Source organism: Ambystoma mexicanum, chromosome 6p (assembly GCF_040938575.1).
Source record: "Ambystoma mexicanum isolate Mex_15411 chromosome 6p, UKY_AmexF1_1, whole genome shotgun sequence".
Lineage (NCBI taxonomy): Eukaryota > Metazoa > Chordata > Amphibia > Caudata > Ambystomatidae > Ambystoma > Ambystoma mexicanum.
In genome coordinates this window covers 485,943,437-485,967,202 of record NC_090935.1, presented here as the reverse complement: position 1 = coordinate 485,967,202, position 23,766 = coordinate 485,943,437, and the positions used below count along the sequence as shown (strand labels likewise).

Below are 23,766 nucleotides of genomic sequence, written 5' to 3'. Positions count from 1 at the left end.
AAATTCCCTTGAGCAGAACAGGTCGCATTTCCTGTTTAGGCTGGTGGCGAACAGATCTACCCGAGGGGTTCCCCAAAGGGCGAAGATCTCTTGAAGGACTTCCTGAGCTAGCTCCCACTCGTGGGAGACTGTTCTGCCTGCTCAGAGCGTCCGCTGTCAAGTTCTTCTCTCCGGATAGGTGAACTGCCGATAGAGAGATTCCTTCTTGGATTGCCCAAAACCAGAGCTGCATCGCCTCTCTGCACAGGGGTAGTGATCCTACACCTCCTCTTTTGTTGAGGTAATGCATGGCCACCGTGTTGTCCGTCATTATCAGGACGTTCTTCCCTTGTACAGCTGGCAGGAAAGCCTTCAACGCAAGTCTGATGGCTCTCAGCTCTAACAGGTTGATGTGTAGTCTGGACTCCGATGGAGACCAACGACCGCTGATGGTCAAGTCGTTGGCGTGGGCTCCCCACCCCGTGAGTGAGGCATCCGTGACTACTGTTATCTCCGGCCAGGGTTGCCAAAACTGTTCTCCTTTCAGAATGTTCTCCTGACAGGCCCACCACTGAAGGTCTCGAGCCACCCTGTCGGGAACCTGAAGAATATCTGTCATTCTCCCTGAGAATTGTGACCACTGAGTCCTCAGTGCCCACTGGAGGGATCTCATTCTCAGGCGAGCCTCTGGCACAAGGAAAATGCAGGATGCCATGAGGCCTAGCAACCTCAAAAAGTCGAAGGCTGGGAGACGTTGGGCCTGTTGGAACTTGGTAACCATCTGTAGAATATCTTGAGCCCTCACCTCTGGTGGCGAGGCTTTTCCCAGGGAAGTATCCAGGATCGCTCCTATGAACTGGAGTCTCTGCGATGGTATCATTTGTGACTTCTTTAAATTGAGGGAGAAGCCCAGTCTGTGAAGGAAATGGCACACGTGATTTAGCTGGATCTGAGCTTGCTCCGGAGAAACAGCCCTGATCAGCCAATCGTCCAGGTAGGGGTAGACGTGAATCCCTTCCCTCCTTAGACTTGCAGCCACTACCGATATTAACTTGGTGAAGACCCTCGGGGCGGAGGTCAGCCCAAATGGCAGTACTTGAAATAGATAGTGAGAGTTGCCAATTGCGAACCTCAGGTATTTCCTGTGTTTGAGATGGATAGGCACATGGAAATAAGCGTCCTGAAGGTCCAGAGATACCAACCAGTCCTGAAACTGAAGGGCCTGGAGGATCTGAGAAAGAGTGACCATCTTGAATTTGTCTTTTCTGAGGAATTTGTTCAATTCTCGCAAGTCCAAGATGGGTCTCAGTCCTCCGTCTTTCTTCGGAATGAGAAAGTAAGGGGAGTACCAGCCCTTGTCCCTCTCCGCTACAGGTACCGGTTCTATGGCACCTTTCTCTAGCAGGTCCAAAATTTCCTGCAAGAGGAGCGGATCTGGAGCTTTCTGAGAGCTGATCCCCGGTGGATGACTCTGAGGTATACGTAGGAAAGGCAGGCAGTAACCTTGGGCAACTGTTTCCAATGCCCAAGCATCTGACGTGATAGCCTGCCATACCGTCAGATGTTGGGTCAACCTGCCTCCTACAGGTGTCCTGTGAGGGGAGTCCTCAGAGTGGTTTTGGGGCGGCTGATGCAGATGCCGATGGTAAAGAGGCACCTGCTGTTGCTGCGGCTTTAGAATATCTACCCCGTCCACCTCGGGTAGTTCTTCTTTGACCCCTTTGAGCCGGTCGTCCTCTACCTCTTCCGAATGCGGAGTAGAAGCGAAAGGACTTGCCCCTCGCAGAGGTTCCTGTGGGACGAAAAGGAGTCTGACGGATTGCAGCCAGCCATGACATGATTTTATTTTTTATTTTCTTTGCCCCATTCCCTAGGGGCAGATAGGCTCCCATCTGCCCCAGGGGGGCCCTACCCTGCAGGCCCCATCATTTGATGGGCCTGCCCACACTTTCCTGGTGGCTCTCTCCTCCCCACCCCATTGGAAGGGAGGCCACTTCATGTACTCCTCCCTGGGGTGAGAAATCTGCCCCCCAGGGAGGGTGACAAGGGGTCCCCCCTTTCCACTTGGGGTGGGAGGGATAGGGCCACCACCCTTTCATGTCCTAAAAAAAATATGTGGTGGCTAGTGGTGCCCAACCCCCTCCCCCCTTCCCATTGTGGTCTATTTTTATTTTTTCTCATATGCCCCCACCCCATGCTTTGGGGCTTCAGGGGGGAGAGGGTAAGCAGCCCCCCTCGCCCCGCTTCTAAATTGGATCCCTGGTGGTCTAGTGGCCATTGCTAGCCACGGATCGAGTGCCCTGCGCCCGATCCGTGACTAGCAATGCTGTCACACAGGGTGTAATTTCCAAAACACCACCCAAACAAAAATCCATGGTGGCTAGGGGTCCCCAACCACCTCCCCCTTCCCATTGCGTTCCTTTTTTCACAATTTTTTTTTTCAATTGCCTCCCACCCCTCGGGGAAGATGGTCACCCATCTGCCCCCATGAGTCTCCATACATGAGGCCACATGCTTTGGGGCCTCGGGGGGGAGGGGGATGCTTTCCTTAGTAAGCGCCCCATCCCCCGTACTCAAAAGACATCCCTGGTGTCCAGTGGCATTGCTACCCACGGATCGGGCAATCTGCGCCCGATCCGTGAGCAGCAATGCTTACACAAATGGTGTCGTTGGAAAGGGATTTTGCTGCAGCTTTTGAAGTTTGCAGTTTCTCTAAACTGTCATCCGCCTTTTTCCCGAACAAAGAAGAGCCATCGAATGGCATGTTCAAGAGCCTGGCTTGCACATCTGGGGCAAAACCAGACTCTCAAACAAACGAATCTCCTGGTTGTTGTACTTGCCGCCATTGCTCTGCTGATACTGTCAGCCGAATCAATGCCCGTCTGGAGGGATTCGCACATAGCGTCTTTACCGTCCTGTATAATATTCAGGAACGCATCCCTTTCTTCTCCCTCCGGGATGCAGTCAGCCGCTGTAGAAGCACACTCCCAAAGTGTATGGCTGAACCTAGCAAGGGTGCAAGTAGCATTAACAGACTTTAACGCCATGCTACATGCTGAAAAGACTTTCTTTGCCATAGTATCATATTTTTTATCGTCCCTGTCCTGTGGGACTGTAGGATAAGCCGTCTTGACATCGGTAGAGGATGCTGCTTGTACCACCAGACTTTCTGGGGATGGATGTTTAGACAAAAACTCTGGGTCTGTGGAAGATACCCTGTACTTTGCAGACAGTTTTTTATTTACTGCTGGTATTACATCTGGGGTTTCCCAGTTTGTCATGATCTTTCTCTGAAGAGCTTTATGAAAGGGCACCACAGGATCCTCTTGTGGGCCTTTGTCAAGAATATCCGTGAGGTCATCTTGCTGGAAAGATTGTGAAGGTGCAGACCACCCCATGAACTCTGTAATCCTGGCCATTAAGGCTCTGTAGGGGGTTTCAGCATGCTCCCCCGGGTCTGGCTTAGCAAAATCCACCTCAGGGGAAGTGTCTAACCCACTTGCCTCATGTAAAGAATCAAGAAGATCCTTTAATCTGCGCTCTTCAGAGGAAAATTCCTCTCTAACTGGGGTTACAGGTCCCTGTAACTCAAATGTGTCTTGTTCAGACAAATCACCCTCTTCTAAAATTGAGGATATAGTTCTCAATTGTTCTGAACTCATAAAGGGAGTAAATCCCATTTCCAAGGCAGAGGGTGCCGAACTTGACATTATTGGCCTCGAAAACGTCGAAGGCTTCGAGCGTGGCGTCGAAAACAGAGGTGGAGGCCTCGAGGACCTCGACAGAATTGGAATTCTACTCGACAATATCGACGCCATCGACGTCGAGGGCCTGGGGATAGTCACTGGATGTGTGGTCACCGTGACTTTTCTTGGCGTCGAGTCGACAGACCCGTGTGTCGAAGGACCCCTCGACAACGGCGCCGAAGACATCGACCTCGACGGAACCTTGGAGGAAGGTTTGGAGGTCATAGTCCTGCTTGAGGGTTCGAAACGCACTCGAGAGGTTTCTTTCGCCGGCTACTGCGACTCGCGGCGTTTTTGACCTTCGGGTCTTTCGACCAGAGCATCGCTCTCGGCAGTCTTCGAGGGGGTCGAGGCCGCTTTCTCGAAGACGCTCATCATATTCTTTTGGAATTCCTCCCATTCAGCCCGGGAACTATGTTTCGTGGGGCAAGGGATTCTTTTTGGCGAAACAGAGGAAGACAGAGAAGGGGATCTTCGACGCCTCCTCTTCGAGTGCTTCGATCTCGAGGAGTGATGAGACCCACTCCGAGACCTGGAGCGCGAATGGTGACGAGGAGACGAATGTCTCAACTTCGTCGACGAAGAAGAAGCTTTAAAAGTCTTACCTTTCTCCAGCTTCCCCCTACGCTCCTTCAGGGCCTTAGCTGTCATGGACATACAGTCCTCGCATTCCGAACAATGGTGTTCAGCTCCCAAGCACCACAGACAATTTCTGTGAGGATCGGTCAACGACATCTTTTTCCCAAAATCGACATTTTTTTAAGCCGGATCGAGGAGTTGTCGGTTCCGACGAGGAAGCCATCGAGTATGGATCGAATAACTTGAGGTAAATAGGATTAATCTGACTAAGAACTGAGCAACGGTATTCCGAGGCACCGAGTAAGCGCAGAAAAACGGAACTGAGCAACGGACGCTGCGCGCGGCCTTTATAGGCAGGATGACGTCGAGCATCGATATGGCGGCTGTCGAGGGACATCGACTCGAGGGACGTCGACGCGCAGCGCCCTCTAGAGAAAAAAAAATTCCGAGGCCAGCAGAGCTGGAAGGATATATCTAAGATGAGGAATACGTCGGAGGACACAATCCCTTCGAAGTATGGTTCTTAAGATCTTAAGAACTCATGTAAAATCCTAAATTGCAATCTCAATGGAGCAGGCATCAAGCCAATCACAATCTCATGTCCTTTATACAGTCTGAAGACGAGTGCTTATTCAAGATACTTGGACCCTGATTCACAGTGCATTTTCCAATGGGGGTTTGCCATTATAAAACGATCCTGTGAATTAGGCCCTAGTTGTCTGACACACACAGCTATTCATTGGCTCAGCTGCCACTCAAAGCTGGCAATTAAGAAGAACAAAAACCGGCATTTGAGAACCTGATCATAGACTAGAGAAAAAGATAATCAATGGGGAGATCCAAGACAGCCACCAAGGGTAGAGGACGTGGTTAGGAGCCTCTCGCCAAGGGCCGCTAATAAAGTGATCAAAAAAGCAAGGATGAAACCCTCGCTACCACCCGGAACAGAAAAGGAACAGCCCCAGGTACAGTGACCATATCCGCAGAAAGAGCAGGGGCGTGGAGACCATAACAGGGAAGCGGCCGCACTGACTGCAGACACCAGCAAGGGGTGGGCCGACCACGCACACCACACCAACAGGCAACATAAGGTCTGACTCACCAGCGAAAAGAGCAATCACAGGTCCGGGCAGCTCAGTCAGCAGCCTGACCCGACATCTAGGGAGGAGTATGCTGCGGAGGAACAGGAAATAGCAGGACGAGCGGCCCCACCCAGCAGTAACCGCACAAGTAGAACATAGCAGGAAGAGAATCCCCTACTGTAGTGGCACACACAATATGTGTGCCAGGGGGACACTCACAGTAGGCGTACCGAGGACCCAGCGGGCCAAGTGGCCACCCGGCGCGGATACACAAACCGAACGTAGCGGGTTTCGCGCGCGAGGGTTGAGGAAGTGGCCCCTGTGAGCAACCAGCAACACGCAAGGGGAACAGGGAAAGCTGCTGAAGCAGGCGGGATGCAACCAAGGGGAAGCAAGTAAGTCAGCACCCCCTCCCAAGATGACGTAATCCTCAATTCCAACAGGCTACAACTCGGTAGCCAAAAAAGGCTAGAATAAGCAATCAGAGCTGGCCAGCCCCACAGTTCAAGCAACAGGAGATATCAAGAAGGGGGCAGTGACAAAGGGGAAATCCGAGAGGAGTAGGAAAAGGGAGCCCAAACAAAAGCATTGGGTCCCCGCGTAGACTGACACTGAAATGGAAGGTGGGCACAAATAACCCACGATGAAAACCACAAGAAGCCCAGGTTAACTTAGAGAAAATCCTCGGAACAGCAGATTTCTCCAACCACCTGTCCAACACAAGGGGTAAACCGGCAGCGACTCAATCTCCCCAGGCAAAGCAAGCTGCGAGCATTAAGCAACTGTGGGATGCAGAGGCAGTGATGAGCTCAAGAGGCGGAGGGAGCAACCAAAGCCAGCAACATCAGGAAACCACCACAGAGGTAGCAATGGCAACCCGTAAAGAAAGTGTAATCGTTCGTGCTTATTCTCGAGTAAGGGAGGGGTAACCAGTCTCCCACAGACAGATATAACCCGCAAAGAGGACATGCAGAGCTGGCTTAAGGGGTTCCAGGATCAATTAACTGCCTCCTTTCAAACGCAGTTCGAAACTCTCAAAGAGGAAGTGAAACTCTTTACAAGAACTTAAACTGGACATTGCCAAAGTGGAAGAAAGGACAGACAGTAGAAAGGGCAGTTGGAGGATAACTTTAAACAAACGGAAGAAGCCTTGGAACACCTGGCACGCCGGACACACTTTGGAGCTACAATCCAAAGACCAGTCGCTCACGTAGGTCCTAGATTAGAATTAATTACCTCTCCGAATAAGTAGACGACAAAGACCTGAAAAACACGGCACAACAGCTCTTCGCAGACGATTCAGTAGCTGTGGTCCAGATAGACCAGATACACAGAGTAGGCCCACGCAGACCGGCAAAATCAGGAACACGCCCCAGAGATGTGCTGGTGGCGGTCACCTCTTATGAACAAAGAACACATCTTGCATAAAGCGAGGCTGTCAAGTGAAGTTCGAATCAACGGAGAAGAGGTGCAACTTTACCAGGACCTAGCACAGGCCACACTTCAAAAGAGAAGGCAGATGGGTCCAATAGTAAACATTCCTAACATCCAAGCAAACAAGGTACAAATGGACATTGCCATTCGGACTGCTCTTCACATGGGAATGAAGACAACACAGAATTACCACATGCGAAGGAGGTGAACTAATCTTGGACTTGCAAGGAGACGACCAAGGGACAAGCGAAGGACAACCGAGAGGAAGAACATCCCGCAGTAAGCCATGGGAATGACAAAGGTCACAAATAACGGCAAAACTGACAAAAGGAAGTGATCAGGCAGAGAACGCTGGAGACGAACACAAACACAGGACCGACAAGTAAGACAGGGTTTGGTGACACAAGGTGGACCCCGGGGTGGGGCAAGACCAATATTGTTACAAGGAGCAAGCAGCCCAGGGGGGGCAGGAAAAGAGGGAGTCGGTCAATGGATCTCATAGTGGGGTTTATAACTCCCCGGGATGATAACTCTGGGAGATCAAAGGGCCAGGAGCGACAGACATTTTGCCCGAGAGGTCATAGGACCCTACGCCCTCCTCAGGGTGCTGGGGGAGCAGGACAAAGTTGTGGGAAGTTGGGATAGTTTGGGGTAGAGGGCATGTAGGGGGGTTAAGGATGGGGTTAAGGGGGTGTAGATCCATGTCTCTGAAAACAAACGTGATAAAACGAGGAAGAATACTTAAGTGAGGGTCCTAAATTCCTCAAGAGGAAAAAAGTCAAACAACTGATAAAAAGGGATGAAGGCGGACATTAATGTATCAAGAGACATCAAAAAAACAAAATAAGCGACACCTGAAAATTAGAGGGTTCGCACAGATATATCAGGCAAACGCAGGGAAGAAAAAGGGCTCGGGTAACAATAGCGATACAGGATGGGAGGGGAATACAGGTGCAGGGAACCCTAGCCAACAAGTAAGGTCGCTACCTCTTTTTGAATATTCCATATGGAGACAGAAAGATAACATTAGCCACAGTATATGCCACAAATTCGGGGCAAGACTGGTTCTTGATGGGAACCCCCCTCAACCCACCACACACCCTCACCCCCATCATTCCTGGAGGGATTTACCACGGGTGAGGTGGTATTTTCAGGGGATTTCAATCTTGCTTGGGACCCACTTTGGGATAGGAGCAACATCACGGTCGGGAACACAGGGCCTTTCTAAGGGATTGAAACAGAAAATGTAATTATTAGCACTCCATGACAAATGGAGATCGATAAAGAGACAAATACAAGGATTTACCCACTACTCTCATGTCCATACTTCGCAATCGAGAATCGATTATATATGGGCCTCCAGTGGGCTGGAGGGCAAAGTTAAGGAAATAGCCTTAGGCACCATCTCCCTTTCGGATCATGCCCCCATTATAGGGACATTTGACCAGAGACATGGGGCTACGGAAGTGGATATTCCCGGTGGAACTCCTGCAAGATCAGGTTATGGTGAACTCCATTAGGGACAAAATTGAATACTTTTCCGAAAAATAAACGGGTGAAACACCATTGGGACTAGTCTTGGAAGCATTTAAAGCGGTACCAAGGGGGGGGAATTGATAGCGTTAAAAGCGGGGGGGGGGAGGACGAGCAGAAAGAAAGGGGGCGGGGGAACTGGAAAGCAAACAAATATCTAAGAAACCAAACAAGAACATGCGCTTAGCACTGCAACAAGTTCAGGGCCAGTTGAGTGCCCTACGTAGCAAGCTGGCAGAGAAATCCCTTCTATACTTGAAACATTGGTATTATGTAGGAACAAACATGGCAGATCAACTCCTTGCAAGGCAGCTGAAGGCTAGGAAAAAGAATATATCAATTATGAAACTCCGGGACAACAAGGGCCAGGAGAAGACTAAAGAGGACATGGGGGAGATTTTAAGGGAATACTATCAAACGCTATACACATCTGACAACCCCAAAGCGAACAGACAGGAAGCAATAGGGCTGGTAGCAACCCCTACTATAAAAGGCAAGAGTTTTAGAAAGATGCCAGCCTGAGGGGCATTGCTGTTGTACTGCAGGCTTTAAACCTTAAGAACATCTGCTTTGCTGTTAATAAGATAAATCCCGTCAAATGTCCCATCTACAGATTATGCTTGTATAGTTTAGGAGGAAGCCCCGGACCACATCTCCCCCCCTCCCCCGCACATCATTTGACCCCATGAATCTCACCATGCAGTATTTTAGAGAGCAAGTCTGCATCTTGGATTTAGTTTGCAGTCTGTGGCATTGTACACCATCTGACGTAATAGCTTTCTCATGTCCCAAGATGCCCAAACACATTCCTATCCGTATCTCACAAGATGTGGGTATAGAAGGTCAGGTGCATGTAGCAATCGACTGAATACCATGGTAAATTGACGAAGGCAAAAACCCCTGACCCATAAAGCATTCAGTTTGTTTACAGTACGTTTGGGGGATAGTCTGAAAACATGTATGCAAAGAACCCACCGTGGAAGCCTTCTCCACCAAAATTCCTGGAGTAGTGCAAGGTGAGGAACATTAGGCAAGGAGCCAGTCAATGTTTCAGTGATGCCATTTGGCAGAAACCTACATCCATTTCAGCTCGATGAAAAAAGATTTTGCAGAAACAGACTTAACTCCAAGTTTCAGGATCCAAAATGGAGTAAAACCACGCACTTCCCTGGATTCCTTTGTCCTGACCGACCATCACACTTGAATGTGCCAGAAATAAGCACCCAAGAAGGAAATGGACGTTGTGCAAATGTTTGAATTTGAAGGTGTACAAGCTCCTCGCACTGTTTAGCTAATGTGCTAAATCCACTTGAGCAGGGTTAGATTTTCCGCTAGAGTCCTCTGATGAAGTCCCCAAAAAAGCCCAAAGGTTTCAGACCAAGCAGTTTTCATCCCTTATAATTATGGACAACGATCTACAAAAGTGTGCCCCTACATAGTGGTCTCTGCTCTAGAATTTGAGACAAGTGTAGGTGGCAGCAATATGGACGTAGACCAGAGCTGAAACCACCTGCTCAGTCATACTCTGGACAGAGTGCTTGGGTGTGCGCAGTGGGTCTCTTTTCCAGAGTCGCCCTGTAAAGGAGCAGAGAACATGCCTAAAAACAGTAGGTAGGCCCAAAAAGCCTTTTGCTATTAAGGGGAGCAGCACAGGTGGAGAAAAAACTTTGGTAGGCAAAGCTGCTTGCCCAAAATGCAACCGTAGGAGCCTGGGCCATCGGTGCACAACTTGTAAGCGTAGGAAATGAATGTTGGAGAAAGACGACTCATTGAGACCTAGCACACTGCAGATTTTATATCTTTCTATGGTTGCCTTAAATTGGAATGGTATGGGAACGAATGGTTTAGGCCATTCGATGGACCAGACTCGTCCAGAGTAGCCTTCTCTTTCTCGGGGGCAGTGAAACCTTTTGACACCCATTCCAATACTTCCTTTCATGTATTTCACGGACTGGCAGGAGCCACAATCCTGTAGTGTAGTGCTGCCTAGAGCCGGGTGAGACACCAACATCCCAGAAATGTTTCAGTCAAAGGGTGCATGCAGCTCAGTATATACATGCAGAAGCAGTCATCTGGGTAAGAGGTGCCACATATGTGACAGTCAGAACAGAGCCACATGAATCCACCTAGTGGCTGTAAATAAAAAAGTAACCAAGGCTCAGTGGCCTGGACAATTCAATAGTAGTCTGCGCCGAGAAGGTACCTGTTGTAAAACAGGTCTGAGTCCAGAGATCAGTCTAAAGCAGACTTTTTTTTTTTAATGAAAAGTGTACCTCAGAAACCTATTGAAACACGTTCATGACTTGCACAAAGAAACTAAAAAAAATGCTTATTGTTGCCATGTGATCACATCCATAATCGTGGAAAGTGACAAAATGCAGCGTGGAAAAAGGTTGTGCCAAAGATTTGGGCGTGCCTTTATGGCCAAAAGCATGCTCGTGCATTTTAATGCCAAAGCACATGTAATCCTGTGCAGTTCTCAAAAGAGAAAAAAAAGTTCCATGTTTATTTGTTGAAAGTAACTGGAAAACTAGCAACCAGAATCGAATCTGATTTAAACAAGTACTGAAATAATACTGAAGTAGAAAAATCCTTATGGTCTACAGACGTCTAGGAGGCAGGGCGACAGTCACAAGAGCACTGGAATAAGACCGACGCACAATAGTGCAAAGCCCTTCAATTTAGCAAAATGCTGAACTAATGAATCCAGTGCAAGGGCCAACCTTTGACAAGATGGTCACCGATTCAAATCCAGGCAGGTCCACTCAACCTTTCATCCATCTTAGATCAATAGGAGTACCATTGAGTTGGGTAACAAAAATCGGTCCGAGATGAACGTGCGCTCTACAAATACACTGGTTATGTAATGCAGGAAACAGTTAGCGGTCAGTGCAAGTGAGCTGCAGGGAGGTGGTGGGAGGGCGAGAGAGCAGGCGGCCCTCTTCTTTTTTTTGGGAGAAATCTTTGCTCATAGATCTGAAAATCTACTACGGTGCAACACAATTATAGTCTGTCACAAAGACATAGCAAATGAATGCAATACAGGACATGTAATCAATTAAAGCGATTAACACCACAAATGCATTTTCTTTTAAATCACTACAGAAAAAAAAGTGGTCCAACCTTTTAAACCGGAATTCTGATTGAAGTTAAAGGCCTTTTCAGTTTCCTGTGAACAAAACGTTAACATGTAACATTTAAACTACATGACTGCCAACGTTACATTTAATTACAATCCTAGCAAGCACAGACAACCAGAACTATAAAGACTACCCATGTTATGCCACTTGAAACCTCTTGCTGACCACATCCTACACTCAGTACTGTCGCTGAAAATCAGGAGTCATGCCGTTGTTTGGCATGTTCCTCCCTGCTGTAATTGCTTTTTACAGAGCTCAATGTAGATCTATTTCATAGTGGTGGGATTCTTAATAACATGAAGTATAAAAACATGGGCACCGACAGCTTATTTAGTGCTTAAGATGCCTCAAATGGCTCAATGTTTGTTAGCACAGTACAGAGTATTACAAGTTATCTGACCAAAACGAGAGCCCAAAGGGGTGCTCCTGTTTTAATACCACATACCTATGTACAGACTGGTTGCAATGCTCCAATTCGACTTGGTTTGTTGGATAGTCATTAGGTAAACTTTTGTTAACACCTTACAATGTTCAAGTAACTGAATGAACAAATTACTTGCCTCTCAGTAATGTTCTTTCTGGTGGCTGTTCCTGCCACGGATTCCTCATTTAGGATATCCATATCCCAGCGCAGATGTTCTTCGGAAACTTCCCCCCACCAGTGGGCAACATGCGTCTATACCATCAGATGCCTTTATGCGCCCGAAATGACATTAAGGCAAGTATAAGTAGTAACGCTGCGCCCAATGACCTCAGTTCCACCCTTTTACCCTAGCATGCCGATGCAGAGAGACTGCAGAACCAGTGGTTTACTAGCTTCCCAGAAGAGGGGCAGGTAGGGAGGACAATGAGGAATCCGCTTTAGAAACATCCATCAGAAAGAACATTACAGAGAAGACTTTTTTCGAATTCATTCCTTCCTGCCAAAGATCCCACATCTATAATAGACTTCCAAAGCAGCACATCATCTGGAGGAGGCAAGAAAGGAAGGACACCACCTACAGCGGAAGACTCTGGAGGATCACCCTACCAAAACAGACATCCTGGGCCGAAAAGGAATCCAAGCAGTAACGCATATAAAACATGTGCAGCGGCAGCCACGTTGCTGCCTGGCAACTGTCCAGGACAGTGACCTCCCTACCTTCCCCCCTCCCCCCACAAAAAACCCCTGTGCAGGGCAAAGGTGGCAGTCACACCTCTGGTAGAATGAGCCCCGAGACCCTCAGGTACATCCTTCCCAGCCAGACCGTAGTATTCTGAGATGCAGAGAAAGATCCACCTGGACAGGGTCTGTTTTGTCCCAGCCCTGCCAGCACCAGCATACCCAACAAATAGCTTGTCATCCTTCCTAACCTCTCTAGTACAGGAGATGTAGGACTTGAAGGGCCTTACCGGGTTCAGTCTATGAAATCGTTCCTTGGCCTTGGAAGGGTGAGGCAGAGTAAAGAAGGATCTTCTGAGAAAGAGGGAAATCCAAAACCACCCTCGGCAGAAAGGAGGTACTCAATCTCAAAGTCATCTTTTTGGGAAAAAAACAAAATCGGGAGGTTATGGCAACCAGGAAAATCACCTTATGGGTGAGAAATCTAATAGAAGGAAATAATTAAGGGGCTCAAGCGGAGCACCGATAAGTTTTAAAACTATATTAAAATCCCACACCGGAACCACAAACTCTCAGGGAGGAGAACGGTTACACAAAGCCTGCAAGAACTGCAGAACAGTGGGGATTGTTAAGAATGAGTCGGGTTGTGATGACCTCTCGAACACAAAAAGAAGCACGGTAACCCTTCACAGTGCCAATCTGCAGGCCCACTTTGGATAAGGAAATCAGAAAACCCAACACAGGAGGACAGAATCAAGGGATTGAGGCCCATCTACCAGCACCAAATCGAAAATTAAGCCATCTGCAAGCATAAATGGATTTTGTAGCTAGACTCGGAGCTAAAATGAGCACATCAAGGACGTTGTCCGTCAAGTCCCACTCCTTGAATCTCGGCCTCTCAGTAGCCAAGCATGAAGGTCCAAGGCTGCCGAGGTTCAGGTGGAGGGTCCCACCCTGCAACGGGGAGAGCAAGTCGAGACTCCTCGAAGGCAGCAGGGAGGGTGATTGACATGTCAGCAACTCCAGATACCACATTCTCCAATCCCAGTCCAGAGCAATCAAGATCAGCATGGTTCGAAACAGATGTGTCCAGAGGAACAGCAGAAGGACAGGGATCAGCAGGAACGCATAAACGAGGTCCAAAGTCCCCCAAAGCTCCCCAACGAGGAGACTCCCTGGAGCAGAACAGTTTGGCACTGGAAGCGAAGAGGTACATCTCACAAGTCCACAAGAGAGAAGAACTCCTCCAGAACTTCCAGACAGAGCTCCCACTTGTGGAGGCTGAGGTATATCTGCTCAACACATCCACTAGGACGTTCTCCAGTGCAGCCAGATGAGCGACCTTCAGGGAGATCCTGTTCTCTAGAGCATAAGAACCAGTCTCCCTGCTTCTCTGTAGAGACAAGGACCCCACTCCACCTAGTGCGTGGAGGTACTGCATGGACACTACTGTATTGCGTTTTAGAGGGGAGAAAAATCAACCAGGGCCAGCCTGATGGCTCTCAACCCAAGCAAGTTGATGTGCTCCCAAGACTCTGTGGGAGACTAGAGTCCATTTACCATAATATCTGATAAGTGAGCACCCCAACCAGTCAGAAATGCGCCTGTGACCACCGTCACCTGGGTCCAAGGTTGCCGAACCCATGCTCCTTTAAGCAAACTCTCGCACCCAGCCCACCATGCTATGTCCTGAGTCACCCGACTCAAGACCTCCAGAAGATCCGGCATGTGGCTCAAGAACCACCGCGACCCTTGGCAACGAAGAAGGCACTGAAGCAATCTCATGTGCAGCCTTTACTCTAGCACCACTAGGATGCAGGAGGCCATGAGGCCCAGAAGGGGTAGGAAGGCTGCCTGATTGGAGGAAATCGATCATCCAAATAAAGTTGGCCACTCTATCCTCGGGAGGGAAAGCACTGCCCAGGAGTGTCCAAGACTGCCCCAATAAATTGGAGAGAATGGGAAGGCAGAACCCGAGACTTTTTGAAGTTGAGGGAAAAGCCCAAATGGCGTTAGAGTGTGCATGTATGAAGTAGATTGTTCCGACACTAGCTACGGTGAGCAAGCTCGGGTGAGCCAGTCCAGGTGGCTTAAGACATGGATGCCCTCCCTCCTGGGTCGATCCGCTACCATTGCCAGCAGCTTGGTGAAAACCCTGGGTGCTGATGAAAGACCAAAAAGCAGGACCCTGATTTTGTAATGTTGCTAGCCCACCACGTACCTCTGGTGCTCCAGATGAATCGGCTCATGGAAGTAGGCATCCTGAAGATCCAGGGAAACCAACCATTCCTGCAGATCGCAGGCTTGCAGGATCTGGGCTAAAGTGACCATCTTGAACTTGTCCTTGCGAAGGAGTAAGTTCAGTAGCCACAGGTCCAGAATGGGGAGTAAGCCGCCATCCTGCTTTGGCACCAGAAAATAGGCAGAGTACCACCCCCTCTCGTTCTGAATGCTGAACTAGTTCGATAGCATTCTTTGCTAGAAGCTGACAGACCCTGCCTAAGAGGATGGTGTCTGGAGAGCGAGGGGGGCAGCCAGTGGACCATGCTATGGTGGGCGTTTGAGAAAAAGGCACTATCCCCCCCACCCCCAATTGATGACCTGTAGAGCCCAAGCATCGACATTGTCTCAAGCTATTCCCTGATGAACTAAGGTTTAGTGCCCTAGGGAGCAGAGGGGACAGCAGCTGTCGAGATAACCCCTTGCTGCGCATTTCTGCATCTCTGGAAGAATCTGCATTGGTCCCTTCCCAGGGCAGGTTTTCCATGACCCCCCCCCCCTGCACAAATGCAGGAAAGGGTCAAAAACCTCTGCCGTGACAAGGATTGCGTGGGGAGCTGCTGGACCACAAGTCCCAAGGACTGTCGCCATAGACAACTGGACTTTGAGGGCGACATTCTGTCCTACAAAAGTCATATCTAGTAGACGCAACAGGAGATCTGGTGCTAACCCAGATGTTCTTACGCATGAATGGCGCCTGGCCACAGTGCTTGTGGCCAAGTGGCCATGGACCTGCCCACGCAGTCAGTGTCTAGGCCAGATTGCAGCATCTGCTGCGCCGCCTCCTTTGTGCTCAGGAACAGAAAGCCATCCTTCATGCCACCGTCTGGAACTTGCTCTGCCGCACGGGCTACAGCCGACCAAAGGAGAACTTCGCCATGGCACAAGATGCATTCACTGTTTGCAGCACTAGACTGCCTGACACAAACACCTTCTCACCCCACACATCCAGACGTTTGCTTTCCCTGTCCGATGGAAGGGACGGAAAGGTTGAAGCTTCCTCACCAGATCCCTGTTCACTGGGGCAAAAGAGGCAGGTTTCCCCCCCCCCCCACACTTGCAACACTGGGGCCTCCACTATCACATTGAAGGGCTGCACGTCTCTTTCTTGGGAGCATAGTCCAGAATGTTGCATAGTTCATATTGCACTCCGGACCTGGACAGTGCCAATAGACCCAGGGTATCTGCCACCTTTGTCATAGGCGCTAACATGCAGCTTAATTTAACTGGTGTTGGTGGTGGCAGAATGTCAAACTCTGGGGAAGTGCCCGGACAGCTGGCCCTTTGCAGGTCAGCTGCCATGTTCAGCATGTCGGCACTCCCATAGAACTCCTCGGGGGAAGTCCCTCTCCACTACAACCCATGGGTTCCAACCCAAATGGGACCGGTCAGCTTTCTCGTAAATGTTATTCATTTTCAACAAAAGTCTCTCGGAAGTGGGGCTAATTCCCACGGGCCTGATGACTAAGGCGAGGCTGCTGGCCGGAGCCTGCCATGCCGAACAGACTCGCTCAGTTTGGAACAGGCCCAAGCCCGTAGGTGTGGAGGAGTGGTCGCTTGAGTGTACCCTGCTGGTCGAAGACGCAGTGGGATCCATCAGAGTCGTGGCCAAAGCCAGTGGCCCCCCCCCCGCCTTCGCCATAGGTGTCTGTGGCAGAGCCGCCAGTGCTTTGGCAAAGATGTCCAGCAAAAACGTTCCCATTCCTCCTTAGTTGAGGATTAGGTTGGGAAGGGTACCTCTGCCAGCCACTTTGGAGAACCCTTAGAGCAGTGAATCTTTCGAGGAAAAAGAAGAGTGCCAGTGAAAAGACCCACTCGGAGCTCAACCTCTAAACAGATTCTTCTTCATATGCAGAGCTGTTTAATTTTCATAACGACGATCTGCGCCATGCTTCCGAGACCGCAGAACCTTCCCTTGTGAATCAAGGTGAACAATTTCACTGCCTGCTCCCGGTGGACCTTAGGGTGCATCGACTGACAACCCCACAGTCCTTGGTGTTGCGCTTTTCACCCAGACAGTACAAGCAATATCTGGTGCGGATCTGAGTCAGACATATGTCTACCACAGTCAATGCATGGCTTGAAACTGGGGGCCCTGCGACAGTCGGCATGGCAAATTACTTAGAGAAGCTCGACGAGCAAGTTCCAGATAGGCGAACAAAGTGCATGGAAAAAAGGAACCGAGGTCATGGGGCGGAGCGCTGCTACTTGTACTGGTCCCAGACCTCATTTCCAAGGCAGGGTGCATAGAGGCGGAAGGACCCGACGTGGAGTCGCTCAGCGTTCCCCTGGTGGCAGAACGTTTTCCTGAGAACAGCTGGTATATGGATATCTTAGATGAGGAATCCGTGGCAGGAAGGAATCCATTAGAAACTTTGTTACGGTGTAATTTTTACTGCAAAGCACAAGCAATTTGGAAGCACATTTGATGTTTACATACATTTCTGTACCCCAAATGAGGGGAGGGTGGATGCATTTCACAATAACAGATACAAGTTCAAGAAGGACTGATTCAGTCAGGCCTCAAACAGGGGCACAATGCAGTTCTCATCGGCTGATCCCAGCATCTCTGGAGCCTGCAAGTCCAAATGGATCATCAAGGATGGCATGTAGGAGCTAGCTGCGCCCGTGATCTCAAGTTAACCATTCGCACTCCTCCCCTTTCCTCAAAATCAGCAGCTGACCACAAACCAGCAACCAGTGTGTAAGATATAGGTCTGAGGTGGTAGGTCCAAGTTAACCTGTGGGAGGAAGGACTTCATCAGAAACACTTACCTGAAAGCCAAGTGAAAAAACCCATTATAACAGTGGTATTCAAACGTTTTTATGCTGAGCCCCCTTTGAGTAAAAAATATGCTGAGGTCCCAGTGAGTAATGCTTGCAGAAAGCTGAGGGAGTGGCCCAAGTGGCCAATCTGCTTATGACTTGCCAAGGGACATGACGCTGGAATGCGATGACCGTTGCCTAGGCCCCGACTGCGTGGGCGTGCTGGTTGGCCGGAAGCGGCTTGTGCTGGCCCTCTTACGCCTCTGATGGCAGAGACCATCCAGCGGGATATGGAAGGCTTAGAGGCCTGATGGCCTTGTCTTGAACTCCCAAAAGTGATGAACAGGGCGTCCGATTTGTGGAAGCCCTTGGTCCTGTCCAAGTAAAATTTCAGGGCACGCCCGACATCCACGCAGTGCAGCACTCTGTGCTGCGTCCTTAGGATCGGCAAAAAACATAGGGAGGACTATTTCCTCGTTCAAATGGAAAGCAGACAGCACTTTGGGCAGGAACGCTGGGTGTGTCCGCAGGACTACTTTGTCATTGTGAAAGGTAGTATATGGTTCTGAGGTGACCAGCGCCTGGATTTCGCTGACTCTACGAGCCGAGGGGAGTCAGACTAGCAAGGCCGTCTTGACGGTGACCAGCCTGATGACAGCGGATGCCATTGGCTCAGTGTTTGTGCGCCACGGCACCCAAGACTATGGAGGTCCCACACGGGGTGCAGGCTCTTGACGGGAAAAGCCTTGCGAGCCCCGTCAAATGTTTGACAATAGGAATGGAGGAGGAGAAGACCCCTCCTCCGAGTTCCTGTAAGCACTGATGGCTGTGAGATATGTACTCCAAGTGTCAACCTGCACGCCAGAGTGGGTGAGGTGCGCCCAGAAGGAGAGCATGTCGTCCAAAGTAGATGCCAGTGGATCAATGTCCTTGAAGTCAGCCCAGTGGCAGAATCCATTTGCATTTATACTGGGCCCTGGTAGCCTTGCTCCTTGCGCCCTGAATATTAGCCTGCGAGAGTCTAAGGTGCTGCAGCGTTAACTGCTAGTTTCTGTGGCGCTGGATGGATGACCCTGCCCGCCTGCTGCACCAGAAGATGTGCTGGGCCCACCAGGAGATGAATCGGGGGCCTCTCCAAGAGGCTGAGCAGCTCTGAGAACCATGGCCTGGCCGGCCACCATAGGGCTATCAGAATGATGTTGAGTTGGCGGGACTCCTTGATCTTGCAAATTACTCTGAATCAGCGGAGTGGGCGGAAAGGCGTAAGCCCTCATGCCGTTCCACTGAAGCCGAAATGCGTCGCCCAGGGAGTCTGGACCCTGTCCCTGCCAGGTGAACTGAGGGCACTTCTTGTTGTGCCAGGTGGCAAAGCGATCCACCTGGAGATGACCCCACTTGTTGAAGATCTCCTGAATAACGAGGTAGTTTAGCTGCCACTCGTAATTGTCCGCTCTCAGCCTGCTGAGCCTGTCCACCTCCAGGTTGGATTCCCCCCGAGAGATGGGCTGCTGTGAGGTGGGTGTCGTTTTCCAGGGTCCAATCCCACATGCCGATTGCCAGTCTGCACAGAGGAGGGGGGGATCTGGTGCCTCCCTGCTTGTTGACATAGTACATGCTGGTCGAGTTGTCTGTCTGGATACGGATAACCTTGCCCCTGAGAAGTGGTAGGAATGCCCCGAGTGCAAGCCAGGTGGTGTTCAGCTCTAGCCAATTGATGTAGTATTCCGGTTCCTGTCGAGTCCAGGTGCCGTGGACCGAGAGATTGTCCAAGGTGGCTCCACAACCCTGGAGCGATGAATCCATGGTGACGGTGGCCTGTGGGGTGGGAGGCCGGAAGGGCTTGCCCGTACGTAGGTTGCAGTCCCTGGACCACCATGTTCGGTCCGAGTAGAGAGATGGAAGAACGTTGATCATCTCGGATTGAGAGCCCCGCTCCTCGTTCCATGAGGCCGCGAAGTGCAGCTGAATCCTCCTCATCCTCAGTCTTGTGTGCGGAACGGCTAATAGGACCACCGCCAATAGACCCAGGAGATGTTGGTACCACCAGGCAGAGGTCTGCTGAAGTGGTTGGTCGCCCTCTTGATGGCCAAAATCTTGTCCTCCGACAGAAATACTCTCCGAGTACATGTCCCAGATGAGGCCCAAGAATGTCAGTCTGCGTGGGCTGCAGCTGTGACTTCTTCAGATTGAGCGAGAAGCCCAGATCATGCAGTGTGTTCATAAGGGAATGAGAAGAGTGGTGAACCGCTTCCAGAGATGTACCCCTGACGAGTCAGTCGTCGAGGTATGGGTAGATGTGGAGGCCATGCCACCGTATTCATGAGCCTGGTAAAAACCCTGGGGGCCGAGTTGAGGCCAAAAGGAAGGGCCTTGTATTGAAAATGTAAAGTTGAATAACCCGGAAGGAGACTGCGCCTTATATTCCAAAAAAAGGTTATTTCATCAAAGTGCGCTTAAGTGATGACACGTGTTTCGCTCTCCCTCAAGAACATTTTCAAATCAGGGCTATTAATCTTGGATTCCTCTAGTGCCCCTTGTTATATTTGGCAAAAATCTTCCACAGTAATCGGGTTAGATCCCTTCCGTGACAGTTCTGCATCTAATCGCGTGCTACAAAGCTCTTAAGGGGGCACTAGAGGACTACAAGTTTAGTTTATTATTTGTTATGCGCTCCAGACCCGAGGGTATTCAGGCGCAAGGCATAAGGATATTCAAAGCTTGGTTACAACATGTAAAATACATTTGTGTGCAGGTGCCGATTGGTTACATGCGGGCACAATAAGGTTACGATATATACAGGCAGGTACATTGAAGGCATGCAAAGTTTTACAAAGTAGTTGGTGCGGTTGGTGCATGCAGTGTAGAGAGGTGCCGGGGTAAGTTAGCAAGGTACATGCCTATATGTCGGCATCTTTGAGCCAACTAGTGATACTCTGGCGGAACTTGTGATAGGTTTGATCGATTCTTAGAGGGGATGGTAGCGAGTTCCATAGGACTGCTGCCTTGACCTGAAAGCTGCTGCCTCCGATTTTGGCACGTTTGTATCTGGGGACCCAGAGGTAGTTGGTGTTGGCGAGTCTGGCGATTCTTGTGGTAGGCTTCAAAGTGAATGTCAGATAGGTAACGGGGTGCTGCATTGTTCAAGCATTTGTGGGTGAGGGAGGCAGTTTTTAGTTTTATTTTATCATGAATGGAGAGCCAGTTGTTGGCTCTTCTAGTATTAGAGATATGTTCTCTCTTGGGGATTCCTAGGGCTGCTCTCAGCGAATTATTTTGTAGGAGTTGGATTTTTTTGATGGTTTGTTTATTGGCTCCTATGTAAAGAGCGTTGCAGTAGTCCAGCCTGGATAAAATGAGGGCTCTGGCTAGGGTGATGCAATTGTCCTGTGACAGGAAGGCCTTGCCAGCTCCAATCAACTTGCATGTATATGCTGTGGCCGAGGCCAAGGCATTGACCTGCTTGTTGAAGGCGAGAGTGGAGTCCAGATAGAAATCCAGGGTTTTAACCTCCTTGGCGACAGTAATATTATTTATGTTGAATGCTGAGTATTCGGGGCTGAGTTTTTTGAGGGAGTGCCCAGGATGATCTCTCTTTTGTCATCATTCAGGCATAGACCGTGGGTGGCCATCCATGCCTGGATGATGAGATATATCCTGTTCACCAAGGCCAAATCCTTGTCGTAATCACCAGTAAGTGGTAGGAGAATCTGTGTGGCACCTGCATAGTTAGTGTAGGTGACACCCAGAAGGTCCTGATCATCGAAAAGGGGCTTGGTAAAGATATGATAGAGGGTGGGTGAGACGCAAGATCCCTGGGGCACTCCGCAGGTTATGGGGATGGGGGTGGCTGCTGCCATAGGAGAGAAGACTCTCATAGTTCTGTTGGTTAGGAAAGATTGTATCCATGCTATGGCTTCTTTGGAGAAGTGAGCTGCCGTGTCCAGGTGGCTGCATAGGACTGTGTGGTCGACCAGGTCGAAGGCAGCTGATAAGTCCAGGAGTAGAAGGAGGGCCGATTTCCCTTCATCCCGGAGTTCATCTATCTGTGACTTGAGGTCTAGGAGGGCTGTTTCGGTCCCATGTTGGGGCCGGAAGCCTGATTGCCTAGTTCCTAGTAGAGAGTTGGTAATTTTGTATCTGGGAGTATGCCATTTTATCTAAGATCTTTAAGAGAAAGGGCACTGTAGTAATCGGGCGGTAATTGGTGGGTACTAGTGGGTCAAGGGACTGCTTTTTCAGTAGAGGAAGCACCCATGATTCTTTGAGGTTGGATGGGATGGTATTGGTGGAGAAGGATGAGTTGATAAGTTTTGTGATAAAGGGGGCCAGATCTCTGGCTGCATCCTTTAGAAGTTGAGCGGGGCATAGGTCACCTTGACAGTTGCTGGGTTTGAGAGATAGTATGGTATTTTCTGTTTCTTTTATGGTGACTTTGGAAAACTTAAATCTGGGGTGATTGGTAGAGTTACTTGGTTGCTCTAGGTTGACGCTAATGGGTTTGTTGCCGGCGAGTGTGGCTTTTTTCTTGGCAATTTTAGTTTGAAGGGTAGTGACTTTGTTGGCTAGAGCTTGCTGTATGTGGAACACCAGAGTTGGTCTTTGATGCAGTTGTCTGACACCAGGATGGGTGCTTCTAGCTCTTTGAGGATGACAAAGAGTTCTTTCGTGCTAGAGTTGGCTTGGGCAATTCTAGCGTTGTAAGTTTCGCATTTAGCTAGGTTGACTTCTTTTTTGTATAGGGCTGTGATGGAGCTGAGGTTGGCTTTGTTTTTGTCAGAAGGTTGTGCTCGCCAGGATGTTTCACAATGCCTTTGTTTGCGCAATGATTTTAGGTATGGGGTGTACCATGAATTGGGATGGGCTTTGGGTTTACTTTGTCTAAGTTGGAGTGGTCAATAGAGTCTAGAGATGTGGTCATGATGTGGTTAAATTCCTTAACCATAGCTTCGGGGTCCAGGTTTTCCGGGATGTCGCTGAGTGCAGGGAGGATGGGGGGTAGCAGTTTGTCACAGGTGATTTTTTTTTGTTCCGGGTAGGAATGGATGGCGCTAGAGGTGTGGGTGCCAAGGTGGGTTTGGCGGTAGTTAGGGTAAAGGTTATGAGGTGGTGATCTGTCCAAATAGGGGGGGAAAAATGGAGGCTATCGTGGCGTTGCAGTTGTAATCTGCTACCCAGTCCAGGGTTCTGCCTTTGTTGTGTGAGGGGGTGAACACTCTTTGGGTAAATCCTTGTTCTGCTAGGATACTAGCCACATTGATGCATGTGTGTCTTTGGGGTCATTATAACCTAAATTCAAGTCGCCTAGTAGTAGGACTTGGGAAGAATTTTTTAGATTATTCGAGATGATATTTGATACATCGTCTTCAAAGGTCCCAATGGGGCCTGGAGGTCTATAGACCAGGTATATTGTGAGAGTCTGGGTGTTATTTATGTTTATTTTGGCTGTCATGAGCTCACATGAGTTGATGACCGAGGATGGTACTAGTCTGCAAGGTAGATTGTTTCTCGTTATGAGTGCAATGCCTCTACCCCAAGTATCGGTTCTGTCTGATAGTAATATGGTATATCCTTTTGGTATGGCCAGTGAGAGGGCGGGTCCTGCTGCGGCGTGAAGCCAAGATTCGGTGACTGCTAGGAGGTCTACCTGTTCAGAGCGGATGAGGTCTGCTATCTCTGTAGCGTGTGCAACTAGCGATCTAGAGTTTATTAGGCCGCCCTTGAGGCAGGGCGTGTTTATCTTAGGTAAAGTGGGGCTAGCTGTAGTTTGGGTCTTGGAGGGGGTGCTGTTGGTGGTGGTTGGAGTGGGCCAGTGTTTAGTTGTTCGTTTGTTAGAGGATGCCAGGGTTCTACCTAGTGGTTCATAGAGTTTTGCAAGTCTTGAGCGGAGTCTGCCGTTCCTCTCGAGGGTATTGCAAGGTAGAGTGTTATGTGTCTGGCCTTGCAGGTGGCAGTCAGTCAGTTGGCCAGGGTTTGTTAGCGTGATTGGGAGGTAGTGACATGGTGTTGTAGTGACTGGTGTGGTATTGGTACGTTGCTAGTACTAGGAGCAGGATGTGTATACTTGTGTGTGAGGTGGGGAGCAGGATGCGCAGGGGTGTGTGCATTGTTGGTATGGGTGCTGTAGG

At 49.7% G+C, this 23,766-nt stretch overlaps 1 protein-coding gene across 3 annotated transcripts in view; it reads right to left on the bottom strand.

The window, feature by feature from the left end:
• DDX4 (DEAD-box helicase 4) overlaps positions 1-23,766 on the bottom strand; it is a 1,871,246-nt gene that overhangs the window by 1,754,338 nt on the left and 93,142 nt on the right. For all 3 annotated transcript variants that reach the window (XM_069627287.1, XM_069627289.1, XM_069627288.1), the window contains one exon: positions 11,477-11,522. In XM_069627287.1, the coding sequence (XP_069483388.1) occupies positions 11,477-11,522 (46 nt within the window). The remainder of the gene's footprint in view (positions 1-11,476; positions 11,523-23,766) is intronic.